The 20690-nt window shown below is 47.1% G+C and overlaps 1 protein-coding gene across 4 annotated transcripts in view; it reads right to left on the bottom strand.

The window, feature by feature from the left end:
- LOC144755284 (uncharacterized) overlaps positions 1-20690 on the bottom strand; it is a 173851-nt gene that overhangs the window by 76135 nt on the left and 77026 nt on the right. For all 4 annotated transcript variants that reach the window (XM_078644061.1, XM_078644064.1, XM_078644062.1 and 1 more), the window contains one exon: positions 11946-12059. In XM_078644061.1, coding sequence (XP_078500187.1) covers positions 11946-12059 — 114 coding nt within the window. The remainder of the gene's footprint in view (positions 1-11945; positions 12060-20690) is intronic.

Below are 20690 nucleotides of genomic sequence, written 5' to 3'. Positions count from 1 at the left end.
CCAAGGGTCTGCCTCCCATCCTGGTTTTCTTAAATCTCGTCGTTCTTATTAGGCTCGCATTCGAGGAGCGGAGCTGTCTTTTCGGATGATGCCAAGTAAATCTTTCCTGTACTGGAATGGGGCCTAGGCCATGCGCTGCTCTATACACTCTACAAAGAGATTTAAAACACACTCTCTCTTTAACAGGCAGCCAATGTAGGTCACTCAGGGCGCAGATCGTGGAGGCCCTTCGGTGCCTGTTCAGTGCCAGCTTTGCTGCCATAGACTGGACTCTCTGCAATCTCTGTAGAATGTACTGCGGTGCACCCAAATACAGCGCATTGCAGTAGTAGCGCTATACAAAACTCTCTTTAAAAAAAAATAGTCTGATCTCCCACTCTTTTTTTTAACAACGTTTTATTCGTTTTCTGCATAGTTAAATCAATTGAGGTAGCTGTCCCAGGACCGCCATTAAGCAGATGGCTCATTCTGTCAAGGGATGGAAACTAGAATCAAAGGAATGGTCCTTCCTCCCTACTACCTAACAATCCCTCCCCCCACCCTCCACCCCCTGCCAGCGTGCCCCACATAGGTTGATCACTGTAAGGGCAGTCGACTATCCAGACGCTCACCCCGCTACACACAGAATATACAGGTGAAGAAACAAATCGGAGTGCCCCGTGAGAACAAACTAGACCACCAATTCACAGTGCTATTTACTAACAGCGTAGCTAATACATCAGAATCGAATAGATCAAAATCATGAAATCACATATAACAAATTGGAACACATACACAACATATAAACAACAAAACACAAAGGTGTATATAAAAAATGAATTTTATCAAAAGTTTTTTTTTAAATAATTCAACAAAGCAGAGAATAGGAGATGCAGGTACACCAAAGTTAATGCCAAATTAATGAGTGTCACAGCAAAACCTAAAGAAACATCTATCCCAAATCAAGATGAATTAAACATTGCAGGGATAAGATGGTAGTGTCGACGTTTCGGTCTCTTAAAGCACAGTTTCCGAGACCATCCTCGGGACTGATGTCACTTATATACTGCTAAGAACTGTAGTGTAATCAAGCTAACGGATATTGTAGAAGTACAGGTATCACTGGGACCTGGCAGAGGGGAATCCTTGATCAAGTGCTGAGCCTAGTGGTGCAATGATCGCGTGCCTCCTGATGGTGCTGACACGTAGCTAGGAACGTGAGCGACGGACGTAATAGGTGCTAGTCCGATGGGGCCAAGTGTGAGCCACTCTAGTTTGGGAAATATGGACTTTAAGATGACGGGGTCTCTTCGCATCAGGGGAGTGTTTAGAGCGATGTAATTTTGACCTTTTAAAATATAGCAATATCCTGAATTGAAGTTATGTTAGGGCTGCTCGACTCAATTAGTGGGCAGTTCCGCTGGTGTCTGTATACGTCGAAATCAATCTGACGAACAGGCTGTTGATTGAGTCGAGCAGCCCTAACATAACTTCAATTCAGGATATTGCTATATTACACTACAGTTCTTAGCAGTATATAAGTGACATCAGTCCTGAGGATGGTCTCGGAAACTGTGCTTTAAGAGACCGAAATGTCGACACTACCATCTTATCCCTGCAATGTTTAATTCATCTTGATTTGGGATAGATGTTTCTTTAGGTTTTTGCTGTGACACTCATTAATTTGGCATTAACTTTGGTGTACCTGCATCTCCTATTCTCTGCTTTGTTGAATTATTTAAAAAAAAACTTTTGATAAAATTCATTTTTTATATACACCTTTGTGTTTTGTTGTTTATATGTTGTGTATGTGTTCCAATTTGTTATATGTGATTTCATGATTTTGATCTATTCGATTCTGATGTATTAGCTACACTTTAGGATGATTGACTTCTCCTTTTGAACTAATTGTAACTTACAATCTGTACCTCATTCAAATCATATCCCTTGAAGGCACCTTTACCCCTCTACTAAATTACCCAAGCCCTCAAGGGTTATTTTGGGTCGCTCACTGTTTGATAATCTACTAACAGCAGCAGCCCTGGTCCGTGCCGGAATGCTCCATCCACTCACCCGTACAGCACGGCCGTGCAACATACATCCTCTAGCCATCTGGCGCAGGCGCTTGGTCCCCCTGATTAGGCTCTATGTGTTCCTCCCCTTCCTCCTCCTCAGACTCTGCAGATGGGGCGTGGAGCTCGACCACCAGTGCTTCCCATGCTCTAGCCGAGTCCAGCGCTTTTTCATTAGCGGAGCGCCTAGCGAGTTGCAGGCAGAGCGTCCCTTCACTGCACGCCCAGGTCAAAAGGCTTGTCCGCCACCTCTGATAGCTAGGCCCTGATTTGGACTTCCAGTGCATGGTGAGTTCCCTTTTCGCCAAGATCAGCCCCAGGTCGCAGAACTTACTAGTGATCTTAGTTGCAGGAGTGTGTGGGAACCAGAGCAGTAGGCAAGTCGCCATCTCCACCTCTAATGTCCGCCCCGTCGCTTGATTCAGGCACGTCACCACCTCCTCCCAGTAGGATCCCAACCCAGTACAGGACCAGAACATGTACATAAAATCAGCTCTGTCCGTGGCGCACCGCGGGCACATTGAGTGTGAAACACCAAAATACTGTGAGACCTTGGCCGGGGTCAAGTATGCCCTATGCAGCGTAAAAACTGCACCAACTGGAACCGGGCATTGCGCGTACCCCTCCAGGCGCGTCGCAGCAGTTGAGGCCACTTTGTCTCCGGAATGGGTCTACCGACGTCCGCCTCCCACTTGCCTTTCAGGGTATCTAGGGGAGGAAGCTGTACACTCGACAGGCATCGACAGAGGCACGTAACAGCCTTAAAGGTGCCCGCCGCCATGGTAACATACTGACAACCCGGCGAAGTCGGCGGCTCCTGCAGCCCCATCTTCCAGTGGCGCTGCAGTCCCCCCACCAACGTGGCATGCAATAAAAAAAAACCCCGCGGGAGCTCAAATAGTTACTGCAATTCCTGAAAGGACAACAAGGAACTATCCCTGTATAAATCTCCCACCATATGGAGTCCAAGGTCATCCCAAATCATTAGCGCAGACCAATCTCCCCCATGTGGAAGGACCGTGCACTTGCCCAGGGGTATCTCCGGGGCGTACGGGTGAGAGCAACCCACCCGTTTCTGACTCCGACTCCAGCACAAGCGAAGAGTGCGCTCTTCAAGGGTGAGTTGGGTAAGATCGAGCTTCTGCTGAAGGACTATAAATGACAAGACATGTCGAGGAATCGCCCTGCCACCCGGACCTTCGGGACCTCGGGACTCCCGAGCAATTGCCTGTGTGAGCCATTGCAGCTGCGCTGCCAAATAATACCACTCGAAGTCAGGCACTGCCAATCCCCCGTCCGCCCGCGCTCGCGTCAAGGTGTTCAGTGCCACTCGCCGCCTGCCCGAGCCCCAGATAAAACCTGTGATCAAGGCCCTGAGCGTCCGGAAGACCGAGGTTGGAATCCATACAGGTAAAGTGCGGAAGAAGTAGAGCAAGCGCGGTAGTGCCACCATTTTCAAGAGTGCTACCCGCCCAGCAACCGACAAAGGGAGGGCTCTCCAAAAGTCCATGTTCCCCCCGAAGGCCTCTTATCGCCTTGCCCACATTACCCTCCAATAGATCAGATTGCGTGTGATAAATACGCGTGCCCAAATAAGGTAGACAATGGGGTTCCCATCGGACTCCCTCTAACTCTGGAGGTTCTCGGTTGTCTGGGGCCAAAGGGAACAGACAAGTTTTACCCCAATTGACGGGTAAGCCCGACATATCTCCAAATCTCTGAAGCAGCGCTCAGGCACCTCGCAGTGATTCGCCCACTCCCGACAGGAACATCAGTAGATCGTCAGCATATAGGGAAATATAATGAATCTCCCCCCGTAGTGACAGCCCCTCGTTCGACCCCCCCAGTCGAGCATGTGCAGCCAGCGGCTCAACCGCAAGAGCAAACAATAACGGGGATAAAGAACAGCCCTGCCGGGTGCCCCACCCCACCGGATGCGCCGTCGATATGGTTGGGCCCGTCCTGACCCTGGCAGTAGCAGAGCTATACAATAGCTTGGTCCATTGTATAAACCGGTCTCCCAGACCGAACTCCTTCAGGACCTGAAACAGATACGGCCACTCCACACTATCAAAGGCCTTTTCTATGTCAACCGAAAGCACAGTCGCGCTCGGGGTAGTGTCGCAGCCTCCCTCCATAACCCATCGCCGTGTTCCTAGAGGGAATGAAGCCCGCCTGCTCCGGGTGTACCAGGGCCGTCATATGTTCTAAGAGCCGGGTCGCAAGGATCTTACTGAGAATCTTGTAGTCTACCGTAAGCATTGATAGCGCTCGGTACGTGGATCGTAAGCAGGCATATCCGCCCTTCTTCAACAGCGGTATAATAATCGCTTCTCCGGTAGTCGTAGGCAGCTAGCCCAGCTCCCAAGCTTCCTGGTATATCAATTGCAGCTGCGGCGCTAGGAGATCGACGTACTTCGCATAAAACTCTACCGGGAGACCATCAGCCACCGGCGTCTTACGCCGCGCCATGGTTTTAATCGCGGCCCTAATTTCACTCAAGGAGACAGCCTCACCTAACTTGTCTCCCTGCGCCGGGTCCAAGTGGGGAAGCTGGGCTGCCGAAAGGAAGTCCTGAAGCCCCTCCGGCAGGTCTGGCATCGTGCTCTGGTACAGTGAAGTGTAATAATTAAGGAATTGCTCATTAATCTCCTTCTGGGAATACACTAGATCCCCAGTCACTGTGTTCAGAGATAGGATCGGGGTACCCCGGACCGCCGGGTTCGCCAGCCATGCTAGTAAAGAGCCCACCTTGTCCCTCTCCGCGTGAGCCCGCACCAAGTACTCCTTATAATCTAGACAGCGTAACCGCTCAACCTGGGCGGCCACCGCCTCGCGCGCCTCCACGACCGCTCTGTGATCCGCTACATCGGCATGGCTCGCCTTCTCCGCCTGACGTAACCGATCTTCCTCCCGGCCAATATCCCGCAGTAAAGTCTTGCGGACGCCCGTCGTAGAGGAGATACACACACCTCTCACCACGGCTTTGAACGCAGCCCTACTGGACGCCGTGCCCGTATTTTCAGTAATGTAGTGTTCTATACTAACTTGGACCTCGGCGCTAAAGACGGGGTCCTCCAGAGTCAGAGGGCTCAAACGCCATGTAGGGATCACCTGACGTTGCGCCGTCCACCGCACCGCAATCAGACAAGGGTTGTGGTCGAGATCGTCCTTGCCAGATACTCACTATTGTAGGACATCCCCATGGCTTCCGGGGAACAGAGGATACTATCATTACGCACATGCAGATCATGTAGTACGGAATAAAACGAGTAGTCCCTATCCGTCGGATGGTGCGACCGCCAAGTGTCGACCAGGCCCCAGGAGGTCTGCCAATCTTTCCTCACCTTCGCTAGACGACATACCGCCGACTGGGCCAGCGGAGGGTGCGAACGGTCTAAATCCACATCAGTGACAGAGTTGAAATCACCCCCCAAGAACACTGTGCCAGTCAGGAGGGACGCCTGCTTCCTGACAAACGTGAGAAAAAGGCCGATTGTTCCACATTCGGGGCATACACACTGCACAGGGCCACATCTCTTCCATCCAATCTCCCCTGCACCGCCACAAATCGTCCCTCAGGGTCAAGCATTGTAGTCAAAGGCTGGAAAGGAACCCCCGCCCATACCCAGATTAAAACACCCGCGCGTATGCAGAATAGGTAGTATAAAACAATTGGCCTCTCCATCTACGCTGCAACGCCCGTCCCTCAGTCTGAACAATATGGGTCTCCTGCAAAAAGGCCACCTGAACCCCTCTGCGCACCAAATACGCATGGACCTTATAGCGCTTCCTCATGGAGTTCAACCCCCGCACGTTCCAGGTGATGCACTTCAGTTCAAGGCGGGTCCCCATATCTGAATCCACAAAGACACAATTGTCCTCTCCACCAAGTAGGCACGTTGGCAGTGCTCCCGGATCCCAACATCCCCAAGCAAAAAGTGCAAAACATCCCCAACAAACCCTCAGCCCACCCTTCCCCAGAACAGGCGCCAAACCTTTGTTACCCATCCAAATCCCAATCCCCACTAACGGGGAACACCCTGGTAGCAACCAGAGTCTCACAATTATTGTGAGGTAGAGGAGGTGGCTCTTTTCCAACCGAGCCGAACAACAATCTCAGCGTCTCTGCGTGTCGGTTAGGCCTCGCACACAGCTCCCCCCCCACCCCCAGCAGCGTCCCGCTCCCACAGGAGACCCCCCTCCCCCCCACCACCCCCTCAACCTCTGTCAGAAGCAAGCCTCTCAACATCATCAGCAAAACCAATGCCATAACTCTCGCCAGTTCAACACAATGCTACACATATGCCCCCTTACCGTGTACAGTCCTGAGTCCATCCCGCTCACTCGTCCAGTAGGTCGTCGGCTGTTCGTGGGGTAACCTGAGGCAAGTGTCCAGAGTCCACTTCAGAACCCTCTGACACCTCTGCTCCCGAACCCTGTGGAGAACCTGAGTCCGCCGGTGAGGCCGTAGTCGCAGCCCCGGATATGGCGGAGACCGCCTGCAAAGCCGCCTGTCTCTCCAGCTCCGTCGGTGAGGTCGATGGTGATCCGTTGTTCAGTGCGCGCTTCCGGGTGCGACGGTGCCTACGAGGTCTCGGTTGAGTTTCGGCCGCCTTGTCCCATCTCCCAGTACCGTCCTTGCCAGCACGATATGCTTCAAGCCAGTGCCATGTGTCTTCCGGAGTGTCAAAAAAGGTTGCGGTTCCGTCCGCCATCACCTTCAAGCGTGCCGGAAATAGGAAAGAGTACTGCACTCCCTCCTCTCGAAGGGCCCTCTTGACAGCCAGAAATGAAAAGCGATTCCTCTGGACCTCCTGCGAGTAGTCAGGGTAAAGGGAGACCGAGGCATTGTTCACTCGATACGGGCCAGACACCCGGGCGCTCCTCAGGATAAGGTCACCGTCCCTGAAGTGCAGCAGACGTGCCACCACTGGACCGGGACGACGACCCACGGCTGGAGGTCGGGCAGGCACCCGATGGGCCCTTTCCAACGTGTAGAAGGATGACAGTCCCTCAGGAACAACCACATCACGCAGCCATGTTTCCAGGTAGGAGACCATATCATCCCCCTCAATTTTTTCGGGCAGGCCCACTACCCGTATGTTATTGCACATATTGGGTCCTTCCGCATCTTCTGCCCTCTTTTCAAGCTGCTGCACTCTGCGCAATAGGTCGCCCACCGCAGTATCCGTCGTCTTCTGGGCCGGACCCAGCTCTGCCAGCGCCAGCTCCGCAGTTTTGACACGGTCGGCGAGCTTGCCATGATCCGCCCTCAGTAATCCAAGACTCGTGTCTGAGATGGCTTGAAGGATCTGGTCCAGCTGCTGTTGCTGCAGCCCTGAGGATGGGCCCTCCGTCGTACCCTGCTCCTGTTTCTCAAGTGAGTCATCAGCCGGGTCAGGTGATGTCGCCCCCGGTTTCTGGCGTGGTTTCCCCATGGTCCAGACCCAAGGCAGGTCTTCAGCACTAAGAGCAGGAATCAGATACCTTCAGTCCCGTTCTTCAGGCGCAAGGATAGTGGCACCAAGTACCCGCAGCCGGCTCCGCAGTTGTGGCTGGTCGACGTCTCCAGAGGTTGATCCCTCAGCCCGCGAGATGCAAAATGCGTCACCGTCGATCAGGGTCGTGACCCCATCAATTCTAGCTCATGGTACCTCAAGGTGCGATGTCTCCCAGTTGCACCAGTGTCTCAGTCGCCGTGGCCGCGTGCCTCCTAGCCTGGGCAATCCTCATCAGGCTGCTACCCCCACAGCGAGCACTCCGTTTCCAAACTCCACGCCAGACGCGCCAATTCCATCTCTGCGGGGATTCCGTACCCACCTCCAGGCAGACCAGCCAGACCCTATTCAGCTGGATGGGGCCAGTGCCAGTGAGGGTGTCCTATGAAGCAGGGGAGAGGGGAGAAAGTGCCATCCCCACAGTGCACACCCATCCGCCGTACCACCTCTGCTGGCACCCCAGGGCGTCTTCAGCACTACCGGTAATTGGACCTCAATGTCCAGGGAGCAGAAACAGGAAAGGCCGCCTCCTCCGGCGCAGCACCGCTGTGGCCCAAGCCCCTCACAGAGCAGGCACCCAGGGAGCAAGGGTGCAAAAGGGGGGGGGGTCTTCTTTGCCCCCGGGACGATCAGGGCGCCTGCAGCGCTCGCAATGTCAGGGCGTCTCCGTCGCCGCCCAGCTAGGCCTCCCTGCCTCACGGCCAGTCCGTAATGGCCCACCAATCGCCAGCGTCCCGCTAGCGCCGGGAGGATTCCCGTGAGCGTCACCGCCAGGTCTCAGCAGGAGGGCACCGGCCTCCCAGCACTTTCCGGCCCCCGGCGTCGCCGGCTGTCATATGTAGGTGCGGCCGCCCACCGCAACGGCAATGTCCGGGCTGCTCTCTGTGCCCCGTCGGGACTTCTCCACCGGGTCGCCGCGCTGCAGACCTTTCACCATTGGACGTTGGGCACCCTGTCTGCCGGCACCAGCGCTCCCAGTTCAGGCAGCACAGCGCCTCGTTGCGGCGCCGAGTTTCGAAGCTCCGGGGTAGATGCTCCCCCCGACGGCCAGCTGGGCACTCAAGGCCGGGGATGTGTGGCCTACCTCAGGCCGTAGGCAAGATGGCCACTGCGCTCGTTCGCTGGGCAGGCGTCAGAGCCCCGCAATCCGGGCAAATCAATCGCAGGCGCCCCACAGCACTGGAGGGGCCCGTTCGGAGCCACCAACACCACCAAGGGGGTCTCAGAACCAGGATAATGGACGAGGCCGACACGGAGCCCTTCGCTTACCCGTCCATGCCCGGTGGTGCTCAAGCCACGCCCCCAGGCTGATCTCCCACTCAATCCTTCATAGGACGACTGCGACCTGGTAAGAGGCCCACAAACTGTTGGGAATAGACTCTCGGCTGCACAAACAGGCACCCATCGGGCATAATGCTACAATACGCCTTGGAAATGAATAACCCTTGGAAGTTAGGGGTATAAGTTTCGTCTCAGACCTACTGGTCGATGGGGAACCTTAAACTATTGCCTCCACCGAAGAACAATTCACACTGCAGCTGTATCACTTCTGGCTCTAACAACGACTGGTCAGATACTTGAACAAAGCAACATGCCCACCCCAGCCGGGATTACAGTCTTCACCGATCTGGACTACCTACGTAAATAGGGTATATATAAATGGTGGTCTCTACACAATATTGCTTGACCATCCGTTCTTTTACACCACTGATGTTGCTGAAAGACTGGTGGTCTGAAAGACTTCAAGTGCAGTACTCCAACGAAGACTGGTCAGACTTAATGACAAAACAAGACAAGCCCTTGAGAGAAGCTTAAATGAAACTGAGCTCTAGCAAGATCCTATGCAGGTCGCATTGGTCACCAAAAAGGTTACCACTGTTCAAGATACTCCCTACGGCCTCCTGTTGGCGGTGTGGATCGCAGGATGGAGACACTGCCTATGTGCTATAAGAGTGCCTTAGAATAAAGCTTTTCTGTATTCAAATAGAAAGCCCTTTATAGGTCACCCTGGATACAGTGGGGTGTCTACACCCTTCCACAACCCGCCTTCATGATTTTGACCACTTTCCTGATGTTACCAACCAAAAGATTAGAGGGCTAGCCACGGTACTAGCTTTAGCCAAGATCTGCAGATTGAGACTATAGAGAAGAGATGCATGCCCATCTCTTGATTCTTGGCTACAAAAAAAAAAAGTACAAGGTGGCCGCCTTTAAACGGGTCATCGCTAGCCTTAATGTCAAATCGGATTAATTCTAAGGAGCATGGAGCTGCTTCACAAGAGACCTGTGATGCCCTTTAGACCTACTACATCCAATTATGTCAGCGCACAGGACACACAACTGACCTCAAACAGAATGGAGCACATTCTGTTGGCAAATCTATCTCTGTATGCGTCTGTGCTTCCCTTATCATGAGGGGGGATGAAGGCAAGTGGAGAAACAGTACTATGGGCACTAAATCTATATAGTAGAACGGTGTCATTATAAAATAACCGAGCCAATCGCACCTGGACTCTTATTAAGGAGCCGTTAGGACGGATTAAGGGACAGTCTTAGCAGAGAAACATTACACAGCAAGACAAGGTTGAAATCACTTGGCTATATTGTGTATTGCCGAGACTGTCACATTCTTCAGCTTCTGTTGTATAACAAATGATTTATTTCTCAATAAGAAACATATGAATACAAATAAATAAATAACATACCCACTTAAATTTACATACAGCTGATCTACATAGAAATTACTTACATAGTCGGTGGTAGTGCGGAAACTGTTAGATAACATGGGGAGTTTGAAGGAACAATAGTGAGAAAAAAAATTAAGACTAGAACTAGAAACACAATGCAGTTTCTGCTATCTGAGTGTTGTCCCTCAAACATTGATCTTTGCACAAGGTGGCACATGTTTAGTCTAAAAGGTATCTTTTTAAGGCATGTGCATGAGGAAGGGGGGAATGATGAGACCTAATTAGTACTAACCAGAAGCCCAAGACAGCGGTTTAAGAGTCCTACTAAGGTAAATATGTTAAAACAATAGTATTATTATCCTTGAGAACTGGGATCCACGTTTTGACTAGCCGTGTTTACAAATAATCGTATATGATCCACTCGTGGCTGAGAATTTCTGGATTACACAGAGATGAATTCATAATAAATCGTTATCTAAAATTGTTATGTTATCAAGATTTGTAGAGCGCACTATCAGCTGGAAGGTTATGCTGGCGTTGAGCAGGTGTGAGTCTAGCCAAACACAGGGCCTAGTCAAGTGGGACTTTTTGAAAAGCCAGGTCTTCAGCTTATTGAGGAGTTCAAGAAGTATGGAGAAGGCTCTTATGAGTAGAGATATGTTGTTCCATGCTTCAGGAGCAATGAAGGAGAAGGCTTGACAGCCTGATGTGGTTTTTCTGGATGCGTGAGATGTGTGCAAGTAGAATCCCAGACAAGTGGGGGTGTCTGGAAGGTTTGTGAAACCAGAAGTGATTGTTGAGGTATGCTGGCCAGTGTTGTGTAGTGCCTTTCACGTGTGGGTGAGGAGTGTGAAATGTGCTAATTTATGTATATCGAGGCACTGGACCTCATTCAGGAGAGGTGTGATGTAAGGGAGGTTGAGAGTGATTCTGGCTGCCGAGTTCTGAATGGTCTGAAGCCTTCTGGTTTATCCCTCCATGGAGAGTGTTCCAGCTTGCTTGTGACAAGAGTGTGAATGACGGAATTCCAGGTGCTGTTTGGGAGACATTTGAAAAGCTTCCTCAGTATCTTCAGAGTATGGAAGCATGAGGTGGTAACGTAAAACTATGCAGCGTACTAATCATAAAACTCTTTTGTGGATACACTGGGTGTGCCTGTCCTACAAATAATGTTTCTAGAGATCAATAATGCCCGAGTCAAAAATTATCAATAATTTAATAAACTAAATAGACTTTTACATGGATACGGTATTGGTGAGCAAATATAGACAAAGGGAGGTTTATGCAACACAAGTTTAGGCTTGTTTCTAGGCTAACAAATGTGACAGATTTATTCCAAATGCAGAAGCCTATTAAAGAATCTTATTGCAATGTAGAGCAGGCAGATTTCTAGTCTAATCACATACTATGCAAGCATGCATGCACTAAATAGGACAATAAACGTGGTTAAGAATGGTAGGAGTATCTCAAGCTGATAAGTCAGGTGATAGGCTAATTTATTGTTTCAAGAACACATCAAACTAGAAAATACGGCTGGTGAGAAGATGATTTCTCAACAGTATGTCGAATATATATGTGGAAAGAATCACCTACATTCTGAATCTGAAAAAGAAAAGAATGTCTCAGTGTGCTGATTTTCATCTGAAGGACAGGAAAATGGTATTTTGTTAATCAATCTAAGCATTGTAAGACATATTAATACATACCAGAGCTGGGGTCATCGCTGCTATCTCTGCAGTCTGCATCAAGATTGTCAATGAATAGCGGGAGTGGGTCTTCCTCTTGCCTTAAAGGAATGGTAGATTTGGAAATTGGAAGTCCTGAGGAACAAGTTGAAAACTCGTTATTCAAACAGCAATTTATAGTATTTTCTGAATTTGAAAGATTACGTTTCAAACCAAGTCTATTCCGCACATAAATGCCCAATGTTGAAATGGTTACTCATTTGTAGTCCTGGTTTTGCATTGTAGGAATTGCAATCGAAGTGTTCAACGTTAGAATAATTTGCAGCATCCATGATAGAACCTGCTGTCAAATATCTAAATGAGCAAATGCACAGCCTAATAAGTTTGCCTTAGGGCTTCAGGAGCTTCCACTACTCATGATGTGTTGTACTTGAAGTTGCCTCACGGTGTCAGGTTGTTTTTAGGAATATAATAGAAGCAAGAAAGAATGTGTAAGTAGGTAGTCCTAGCACTCAAGTATAAAACCCAGCGAGGACGAGGGTCATTTGTCACTTCAATGAAGATTCATGTGTTGCAGAAACAGGACTACAAGTAACCATTGATTTTGAAACTGCAGGTTCCTTACTGATAGTCATAAATTTTAGAACAGAGTAGTAAGCTAAAATCGTCCTAGACCTTGCAGTTCCTAGGCATAGGGAATACCAACTATATGTATGGAATTCTCAGTTTAAGAGTTTTTCAGGGCAGCCTGACCAACTAGAGTCAGATTTTATATCTGCGCCTAGTTAATAATGTCTTCTGAAAGTGTGTACTGATTTCCAAGTAGTTGTCTTAGAAATGTCTGAAAGAGGAATGTTCCTTAGCCTGGTTAGGGTGGCTGTATTTCCTCTGGTAGAGTGGGACTTTGGACCGCCTGGTATAGGTTTATTTGTTAATTGATAAAGTAAAATAAAGTCTAATAATCAGCAGAAGTTTCAAAATTGTAAGACCTTGCTCGATGTGACAATAATTGACAAAAAGTTGGTTTCAATTGCGAAGCTACTTGGTTCTTTCTCAATAAAAACTAAAAACTCTGAAATATCCAGAGAATACAATGCATGCTCTGCTGGAGAGGATGGGTTACATAAAAACTTAATAGGAGTGCTGGAGTTTGATTAATGTGATATTCTGTCTGAGGCTACCTTAGGGATGAACGAGGGGAGATCCCTCACTACTATTCTGTTAGAGTAAAGGGCAGTAGAGGGCTCCAATGCCGATCGAACTTGAATCTCGCTAATCCTGCAGGCTAACATGATTGATATCAAAAAGGCAGTCTTCCAGGAAAGATGCTGCAATTAATCTTTGTGAATCATTTCAAACGGTGAACCTATCAATTTTGCTCAGACTAACTTAACTCCTAAGGAAGAGGTAGGCTGAAACAACTTCTTTAGGCCATCCAAAAATAGTTAATTACTATAAATTCTAAAAAAGGATGTCTGATCTTGACCTTTTCTGTCAACTTTAATTACAGCAAGGTGAACTTTAATTGAAATAAATTTAAACTGTGATTAACATAGATGTAGAAAATATGGATAAATACCATCCTCTTGGCAGGTGATAGACTCATAGGGGCACATGCATCAAACTCCACATTTGCGATTACCAAATAGTGATTTTTAAGGAATCGCTATTTGGTAATTGAAAATGCCTATACATTTAGGAATTGCAATAAAATTTGAGATTCCTTAACATTAGCCAATAGCAATTTGGAAATTGCGAATTGCTATTAGCTAATGTGACTCAATTCATTCCTATTGACCTACAGGCCCAAAGGCATGAATAGCAATGCATTCGCAAATTGCAATTACCAAATTGGTCATCGCAAATTGCAAATGCAAATCCAAGGGTGCTCAGGGGCCTAAGGCCCCACTGAAGCACCCCCCAAAAAGGTAAGTGTGCCCATGTGAAGCACACATGTTATTTTGAAAAATGCATCTTTGTGCATTTTTCAAAGCATGCACAAATTACTATCAACGTGAAGTTGATGGTAATTAGCATTTCCTAAATGCACAGTTTGCATTTAGGAAATGCTACTTGCACTGGCAAATAGGGATTCATAAACTATGATTCTCTAAATTCATTTGCAGTTAAGGTAATCGCAATAAATTGCGATTACCTAATTTGCGAATGGAAAAGGGTACATGCATCTGAAAAGGCCTTTTTCCATTCGCATTACGGACGTAAAAAAGCTTGATGCATGTGCCCCATAGTTTTTTGTTGACCTCATAGACAAAATCTCTTCTATTTCAAGGATTGTCATGCTTTACAAGAGGGGTGTTTGGCTTCCTTCAATACATCCATGCATAACTGGTGTAGATTCAGATGTATATATTGTCTGATCTCAGTAGTCACAAGGCCAAATCCAGTGATGTCAGGTTTAGGTATTACAATTATCCCTGAAATCTGATCAACAGTTTTTATTTGCATGGCGAATTCTTGTGTAGTTTGACTGACATTTGTAGCAGTGCCAGTAATACCTGAGCCAGTCCACAGCAAAGGAAATCATTGTTGCTTGGCTGTTCATGAGCATCAGGATAAATGCAGCAAGAAAGGAAACTGGCAGACAAATGAAAGGCAATGTTTTCGACCACATGAGATGTGCCTAAAAGCCAGAGCACCCAACTTCGTAAATGGGGAACTACATTCAAGTCCTGGTGTCCGCTGAACATCTTGTGATTCTGGGCAAATCACTTAGGGCCCGATGTAGGTCGGTCGGTAACGGCCGATTTTCGGCCGTTACCGACCGGTATTTACAAATCGGTATGTAGGGCCACATATTTTACAGATTCGGTAAATTTACCGATCGGTAAATTTACCGAATCTGTAAAATACAGAATCGGTATTCATACCTATTCGGTATTTTTGCTATGTAGGTGGGACTCTTCTGAGTCCCACAACCCTTACCGATTCGGTATTTTACCATCAAATATATTTGGTGGTAAAATACCGATTCCGGTGTGCATGCACATGTGTGCATGCACACCTGTGCCATATGACAGGCAGACCTGCCCTTAGGGCAGGTATGCCTGCCACATGGCCCCCGAATCTTTTTTGGGGGTGCTAGAGGGTGTCAAAGTGACACCCCCTGCACCCGTGTCAAAATCTGTATTTACCGATTCGGTAAATACCGACCGGTAATGCCCCATTCATTCCTATGGGCTTCAAAGCCCATAGGAATGAATGGGGCATTACCGGTCGGTATTTACCGAATCGGTAAATACAGATTTTTACCGATTCGGTAAAAGGAACATCTGGATGTTCCTACATCTCCACCCCTTAGATTTACCGATTTTTAATTACCGAATCGGTATGATTCGGTAATTAAAAATCGGTAAATCTATTTTACCTACATCGGGCCCTCAATCTCTCCATCCCTTAAAAAACGAATCTAATTTAGTGTAATCTGATGCTCAAGTGTTCTGACGCCCCAGGCAGGAATCCACTATATAAGATCGCAACAACCACAAAAAATCATTGCCCACTGACCCTGGCTCTCCTAGTCTGGACACAAAGCCTTCGTCTGACTCATCCTGGACATCCCCTGACGCAGCCACATCTCCGGCCACCTGAGGGACCTGCACTGGCTCCCCGTCAGCAAAAGGATCACGTTCAGGCTCCTTACCCACGCACACAAGTCTCTCCACGACCTGGGCCCCAAGTACCTCAACGACCGCCTGACCTTCTACACGCCCACCCGTCAGCTACGTTCTACAAGCCTCGCCCTCGCCGCCGTACCACGCATCCGAAGAGCCACCGCCGGAGGAAGATCCTTCTCCTACCTGGCAGCCAAGACATGGAACTCCCTCCCCATTCACCTCCGGCTGACACAGGACCATCTCGCCTTCAGGAAACAACTCAAGACCTGGCTGTTCGAGCAGTAGCGGACCCCTCCCCAAAGCGCTTTGAGACCCTTCCGGGTGAGTAGCGCGCTATACAAATGGTATGATTGATTGATTGATTTATTTATTAATATATCAAATAGACTTATCTCTGGAATGCACCACAATATAAAGATTTGATTGAGCACGTAGTCCTCCAGAATCCACTTGTGATTCTCTTTATAGAATCTACTTATGAATTCTACTTGCTGGTTGAGGGTTCCTGGCAAGTGTATTGTTCTGGCCAAGGCCCACAACCAGATCTGTTGTGACTTCAGCGAGAACAGTCTCGATCTCGTGCCCCTTTATAGATTCAGGTGGCACATGGTTGTTGTACTTTCCTTTTAAATAACTCTGTTGTGACAGCGGGTAGGAAAGGCGTAAGAGCTAGATGGACTTCTCTCAGTTGTACATAGCTGATGTGATACAAGTTCTTCTTCTTCGACCGTTGGCCTGATACCACCATCCAGAAAGAGGCATTTGTGACAGTCATGTGTGTTGGGGGATCTTGCTGGAACGGGATCCCTTAAAGAAAATTCACTGCTTTGCACCACCATGAGATTGACTCTCTTGCAGGTATTAAGAAGGGCAAGTTGGTGTCCTAGCTGCTGGGATCTGCGACCAATGATCATTTAGAGACCGCTGGACAGACTTCATATTGAGGCTTACATTTAGGACAATGGAAATGCAGGATGCCATAGAGCATAGTAAGGAATAGAATTGACGTGCTGTTTGTTTGCAGCCTTTATGAGAAGATGTCATTTCTCCCTCCAAAGGAAACACTTTCCTTGAGCTGTGTCTAGTGTTATAATCCCAGATATGATAGTGTTTGAACAAGTGTTGATGTTTACCTTTGCAGATTTATCTGTAAATCATTTTGTTTTGGGGAAGTTCTGCTCCGTTTTGTCAAAGAGCTGTACTTTTTAACAAATATCTCTTAACAATGTAACTGGGCTATAACTACTGCCATGCATTCTGGAAAAGTACAGGGAGTTGATACAAATACACATTGGTAATGTGTATTTCTCACGACTATTCTTAGGTACTTCCTGTACCTTATGGAAATTGGGATGTGGAAGAATGCATCCTGAATGTCTACTGCACACATCCAGTCGTGGAAGAAAGTTTGATTAAGGGTTTTCATTCAAAACCTTTACTTTTTGAGCCACTTGTTGGTGTTTCACAGATTTTAAATTGTATTGAATTTCTGCCTTTCTTTCGGATCAGAAAGTATCTTGAACACATGCCTTTCCCTTTGGTCTGGTTAGATTGCTGACTTTACTAATAGTATGGATAAATCTTTTAACTGGACCGTTTGAAATTTAAATTTTGGTGGAAATGGCAGAGGTTTTGCCTAGAAACGAAGTTAGTCACTATGCTTGAGAATATTAAACACCCACTTGTCTCCTGTAATTTTCTCCCAATCTTGTGTGAGAAAAGATATCACTTCACCTCACCGGAGTGGCAAAAGGAAGGTGGGTATTGGGGCAGCACTATCAGCTGGTGAAGGGTTGGCACCCTTAGGTTTTAGCAGGCTGTGATTGTTGCCCCTTGCTTTTTGACCCTTTCCTTTAATATAAATACAGCTGCCCATGTTGTTGTTGCTTTTATGGCCAGTGAGGGGAATAAACTATGCGTGGGTAGCAATGGCACTCCTTTTTCATGTATTGGGACTCAAAGAATTTCTTTCTTTCTTCTAGGGCCAATGTCTTTAGCGTTTCAACTTCCTTCTTCACCTTGGACATTTGATTTTCTGTGGCTGGCCAAACAGCGAACAGCCAGCGGAAAGCATTTTGAGAATCTTCAGTGTTGCGTCTAATTATATTGTACCGAAGGAAGACTCCATGCAGTATCCAAACACCACCATCTGCATCTACAGGAGAACTCATCACCTGGCTGGAACTCAGTGAACCATCACATATCATATTTCTCAGACTGTTTTCAGGATAAAATAGATAAAATTTCACATGGAAGACATTGATGAAAGTGAAGAGAATGTCAGCAGCAGAACTTCGTATCTATAGTAATAGATTTTAATCTAATAAAACATGTTGTAGTTCATCCACTGATGATGGCAATTAAATGTGCCTCAACAATAGACCTATTTAAGCATCCTGCTTTCATACAGGAACCAACATGTTAGCAACTGTAATAACCGATTTGTGTAAACCGTTAATCACTTCAGTTGCCTGGTCACAATCCTGAAAAGATATGCAAATCCTGGCCAACGCAAAAAAACAACTGTAGGCTTGGAAGAGATACCCAAGTATAGACCAATTTCAGGACTGCCTTTTCTGGTCAAAATACTAGAGTAAGTAACAAGCACTATATTGAAGTTACCAATCTACTTGATAAAGTCGAAGTGCGTTTTAGTTCTTTATTCTGTACAGAACTAACACTAGTACCAGTGCTGGATGACTTTAAGAATAATCGCAGATGAAAGTCAAAGTGCTGCATTAGTAATACTTGACCTCAGTGCAGCGTTTGATATGGTCCCCCATTCATCTGTGAGTCAGAGTGAAAGCTTCGTGACTATGTGGGAAAGTAATGGGCTGTCTCAACTCATTTCTAACACACTGTACTTAAAGATGTCTTGCTTCTATTAAAAAAATAAAGCTTCGGCGCGGAGTACTTGAAGGCTCCATTCTGAACCCTACTTTATTCAATCCTTGCGTTTCACTGCTGGGTGCTTCAATACAAAAATGTGGATTATCTCTAATGTCATGCGCAGATGACACTGGTTGTGTCAGTGGTAAAGGAACTGAAGGCTGTTAGCAACATTCCTGACTGCATGCAGCAGCTATACAGTGAATTTGCAGAAAAGCACTAAAACATAAAGAGGACAAAACAGAACTGCTGTTTTTGCTCTTTGTCCCTCGAGTTGGTGGCCTACAGTAATGGGAGAGCCTCTGATCCCAGTACTTGAAAGACAAAATCCAGGGTGTCACCAAATATACTGAACTCAGAATGAAAACACAAGTCAATTTAGTCTCTGCCTCTTGTTTTCATCATTTGAGACTACTGTGCAAAATACGACCACTTCTTCCTAAGCAGATGTATATTTAAGTGATCCAGGGTAGGATTTCATCTCGCCTGGACTTTTGCAATGCTTTGCCTTTGGATCTCCCCATAAAAACGATGCCTAGACTCCACACAATACAGAATTAGGTGGCTATGCCATTAACAAAAAGAAAAGAGTTTGATTAATCAGCTATTGCTCTGATAGAACTACATTGGTTACCTCTTGAACAGAGTGCAATTTGAAAGAATTACTTTTGTTACCTCTTAGACAGAGTGCATTTTAAAATGCCATGCTAGGCCCACTGAGACTTTTACAGAACAGATCCAGTCAGTATCTCGGAGAAACAGCATATGTACCAAACAGATTCTTAAAGTCAGGAGACCCCTTTCTCCTAATACACCACTGAATCAAACTTAAGAGAAAGGGTAGACAATCCTTCTACCTTTTAACCCCAAAATTGTGGAACAGCCTCCCACCACCACCTACAGTTAAAAAAAAAAACACTGGAAATGTCGTAGGCATTTCAAGCCTCTATATTTTTACTGTGATGATGAGGCAAGCCCAGGTGCGGATATATGCCTTCTTCCCACAAAAGAAATGATAATGGAATCTGGTTCCAGATCTAACTTCAGGAAATCTGGATCCTGATAAGGGGCGGTGTATTTTTTAAGAAGCCTTAATGTGTTAGCCATTATGGTTGCAGAAGTCAAGTATTTCTCCTGTTCTAGTTTCAGGAACCCTGGGATAAGAGGAGAGGTTTTGGTGTCTTTCTTGGCTGAACTTTACCCATTACACAATTGTCAGGGGGGGGTGGCATTAAGTATAATGCTCAATTGTGCAGCCCCTTCTGCTAATATGCCCTGAAAAGGTAGTCATGTTGTCCACTAATTACACCAATGCCAGGGATGCTGCAGGTGATGCTGGTGTGTAGGAGGAAGACACGTCTTTGTCATGTAAAGAATTCCATGTGGGAGAAACAGATGGCGACGTTCGTCTTCTACCCTATTTGGGTACATGTGGCGTTCTTGAATCTCCTCTTGGGGATTTGGGTTCCTGAAGGATCCCTAATGACACTGGCATCTTTCTAATTGGTGACATCAAGGTAGGATGAGACACCATCTGAGGGCTGCAGCAGAACCAACAGAGGGTCTTCAGCATGGGTGATATATCTTAGTGGTTCCAATGGTTGTCGAGGTAATTCCATTGCAGGCAACCCTTTAAGCCTCTTTTTAGATGTAGGCAAAAATTCGATGTTTAAAACCTCACTGTCTAGTTGAAGACATCAGAAACGACCTTCAAGTGGATGGACTGGTGCAGCAACATTGAAAAGATAGACTGTATCTAAGGCGAGTGGGACACCATTGCTGCTTGGAGTGTTTTGACATTGATGCTATTGTGTATCTTGATCCCGATGACCTGGAACAGAAATGCTAGTGATGGCATTGTGGTGCCAATGCCAAGCGCCTCAATGGCAACCATGTCAGTTTTCTGATGCTCTCAATGGCAACACTGTGGTCTTCATTGATGATCGGGTCTGTAGGCCTTCAGAACAATGGCAGGGATGGGTGATCGGGTCTCTTGGCAGTGAGAACAATGGTGATAATGTCTTTTCTCATCTTTGTCGCCCTTTCTCTCTCTGGAATGTCCTCTTTGAGGGTCCATAGGAGATAATGCCACTTTATCAGTGTAACTACAGTGTTCCATTGATGGCTTTTCTGATATTATCTCCACTTGAACCATCAGGGTCTTCCAGCTTGTCTCTTAGCCTTATTCCTTCTGTCTTTTGGGTTCCTTTTGTGCATTTTTGTCAAAATCCACATTCTTTTA

This window comes from Lissotriton helveticus, chromosome 5_1 (genome assembly GCF_964261635.1).
Source record: "Lissotriton helveticus chromosome 5_1, aLisHel1.1, whole genome shotgun sequence".
Lineage (NCBI taxonomy): Eukaryota > Metazoa > Chordata > Amphibia > Caudata > Salamandridae > Lissotriton > Lissotriton helveticus.
This window is presented reverse-complemented; position numbering and strand designations above follow the sequence as displayed.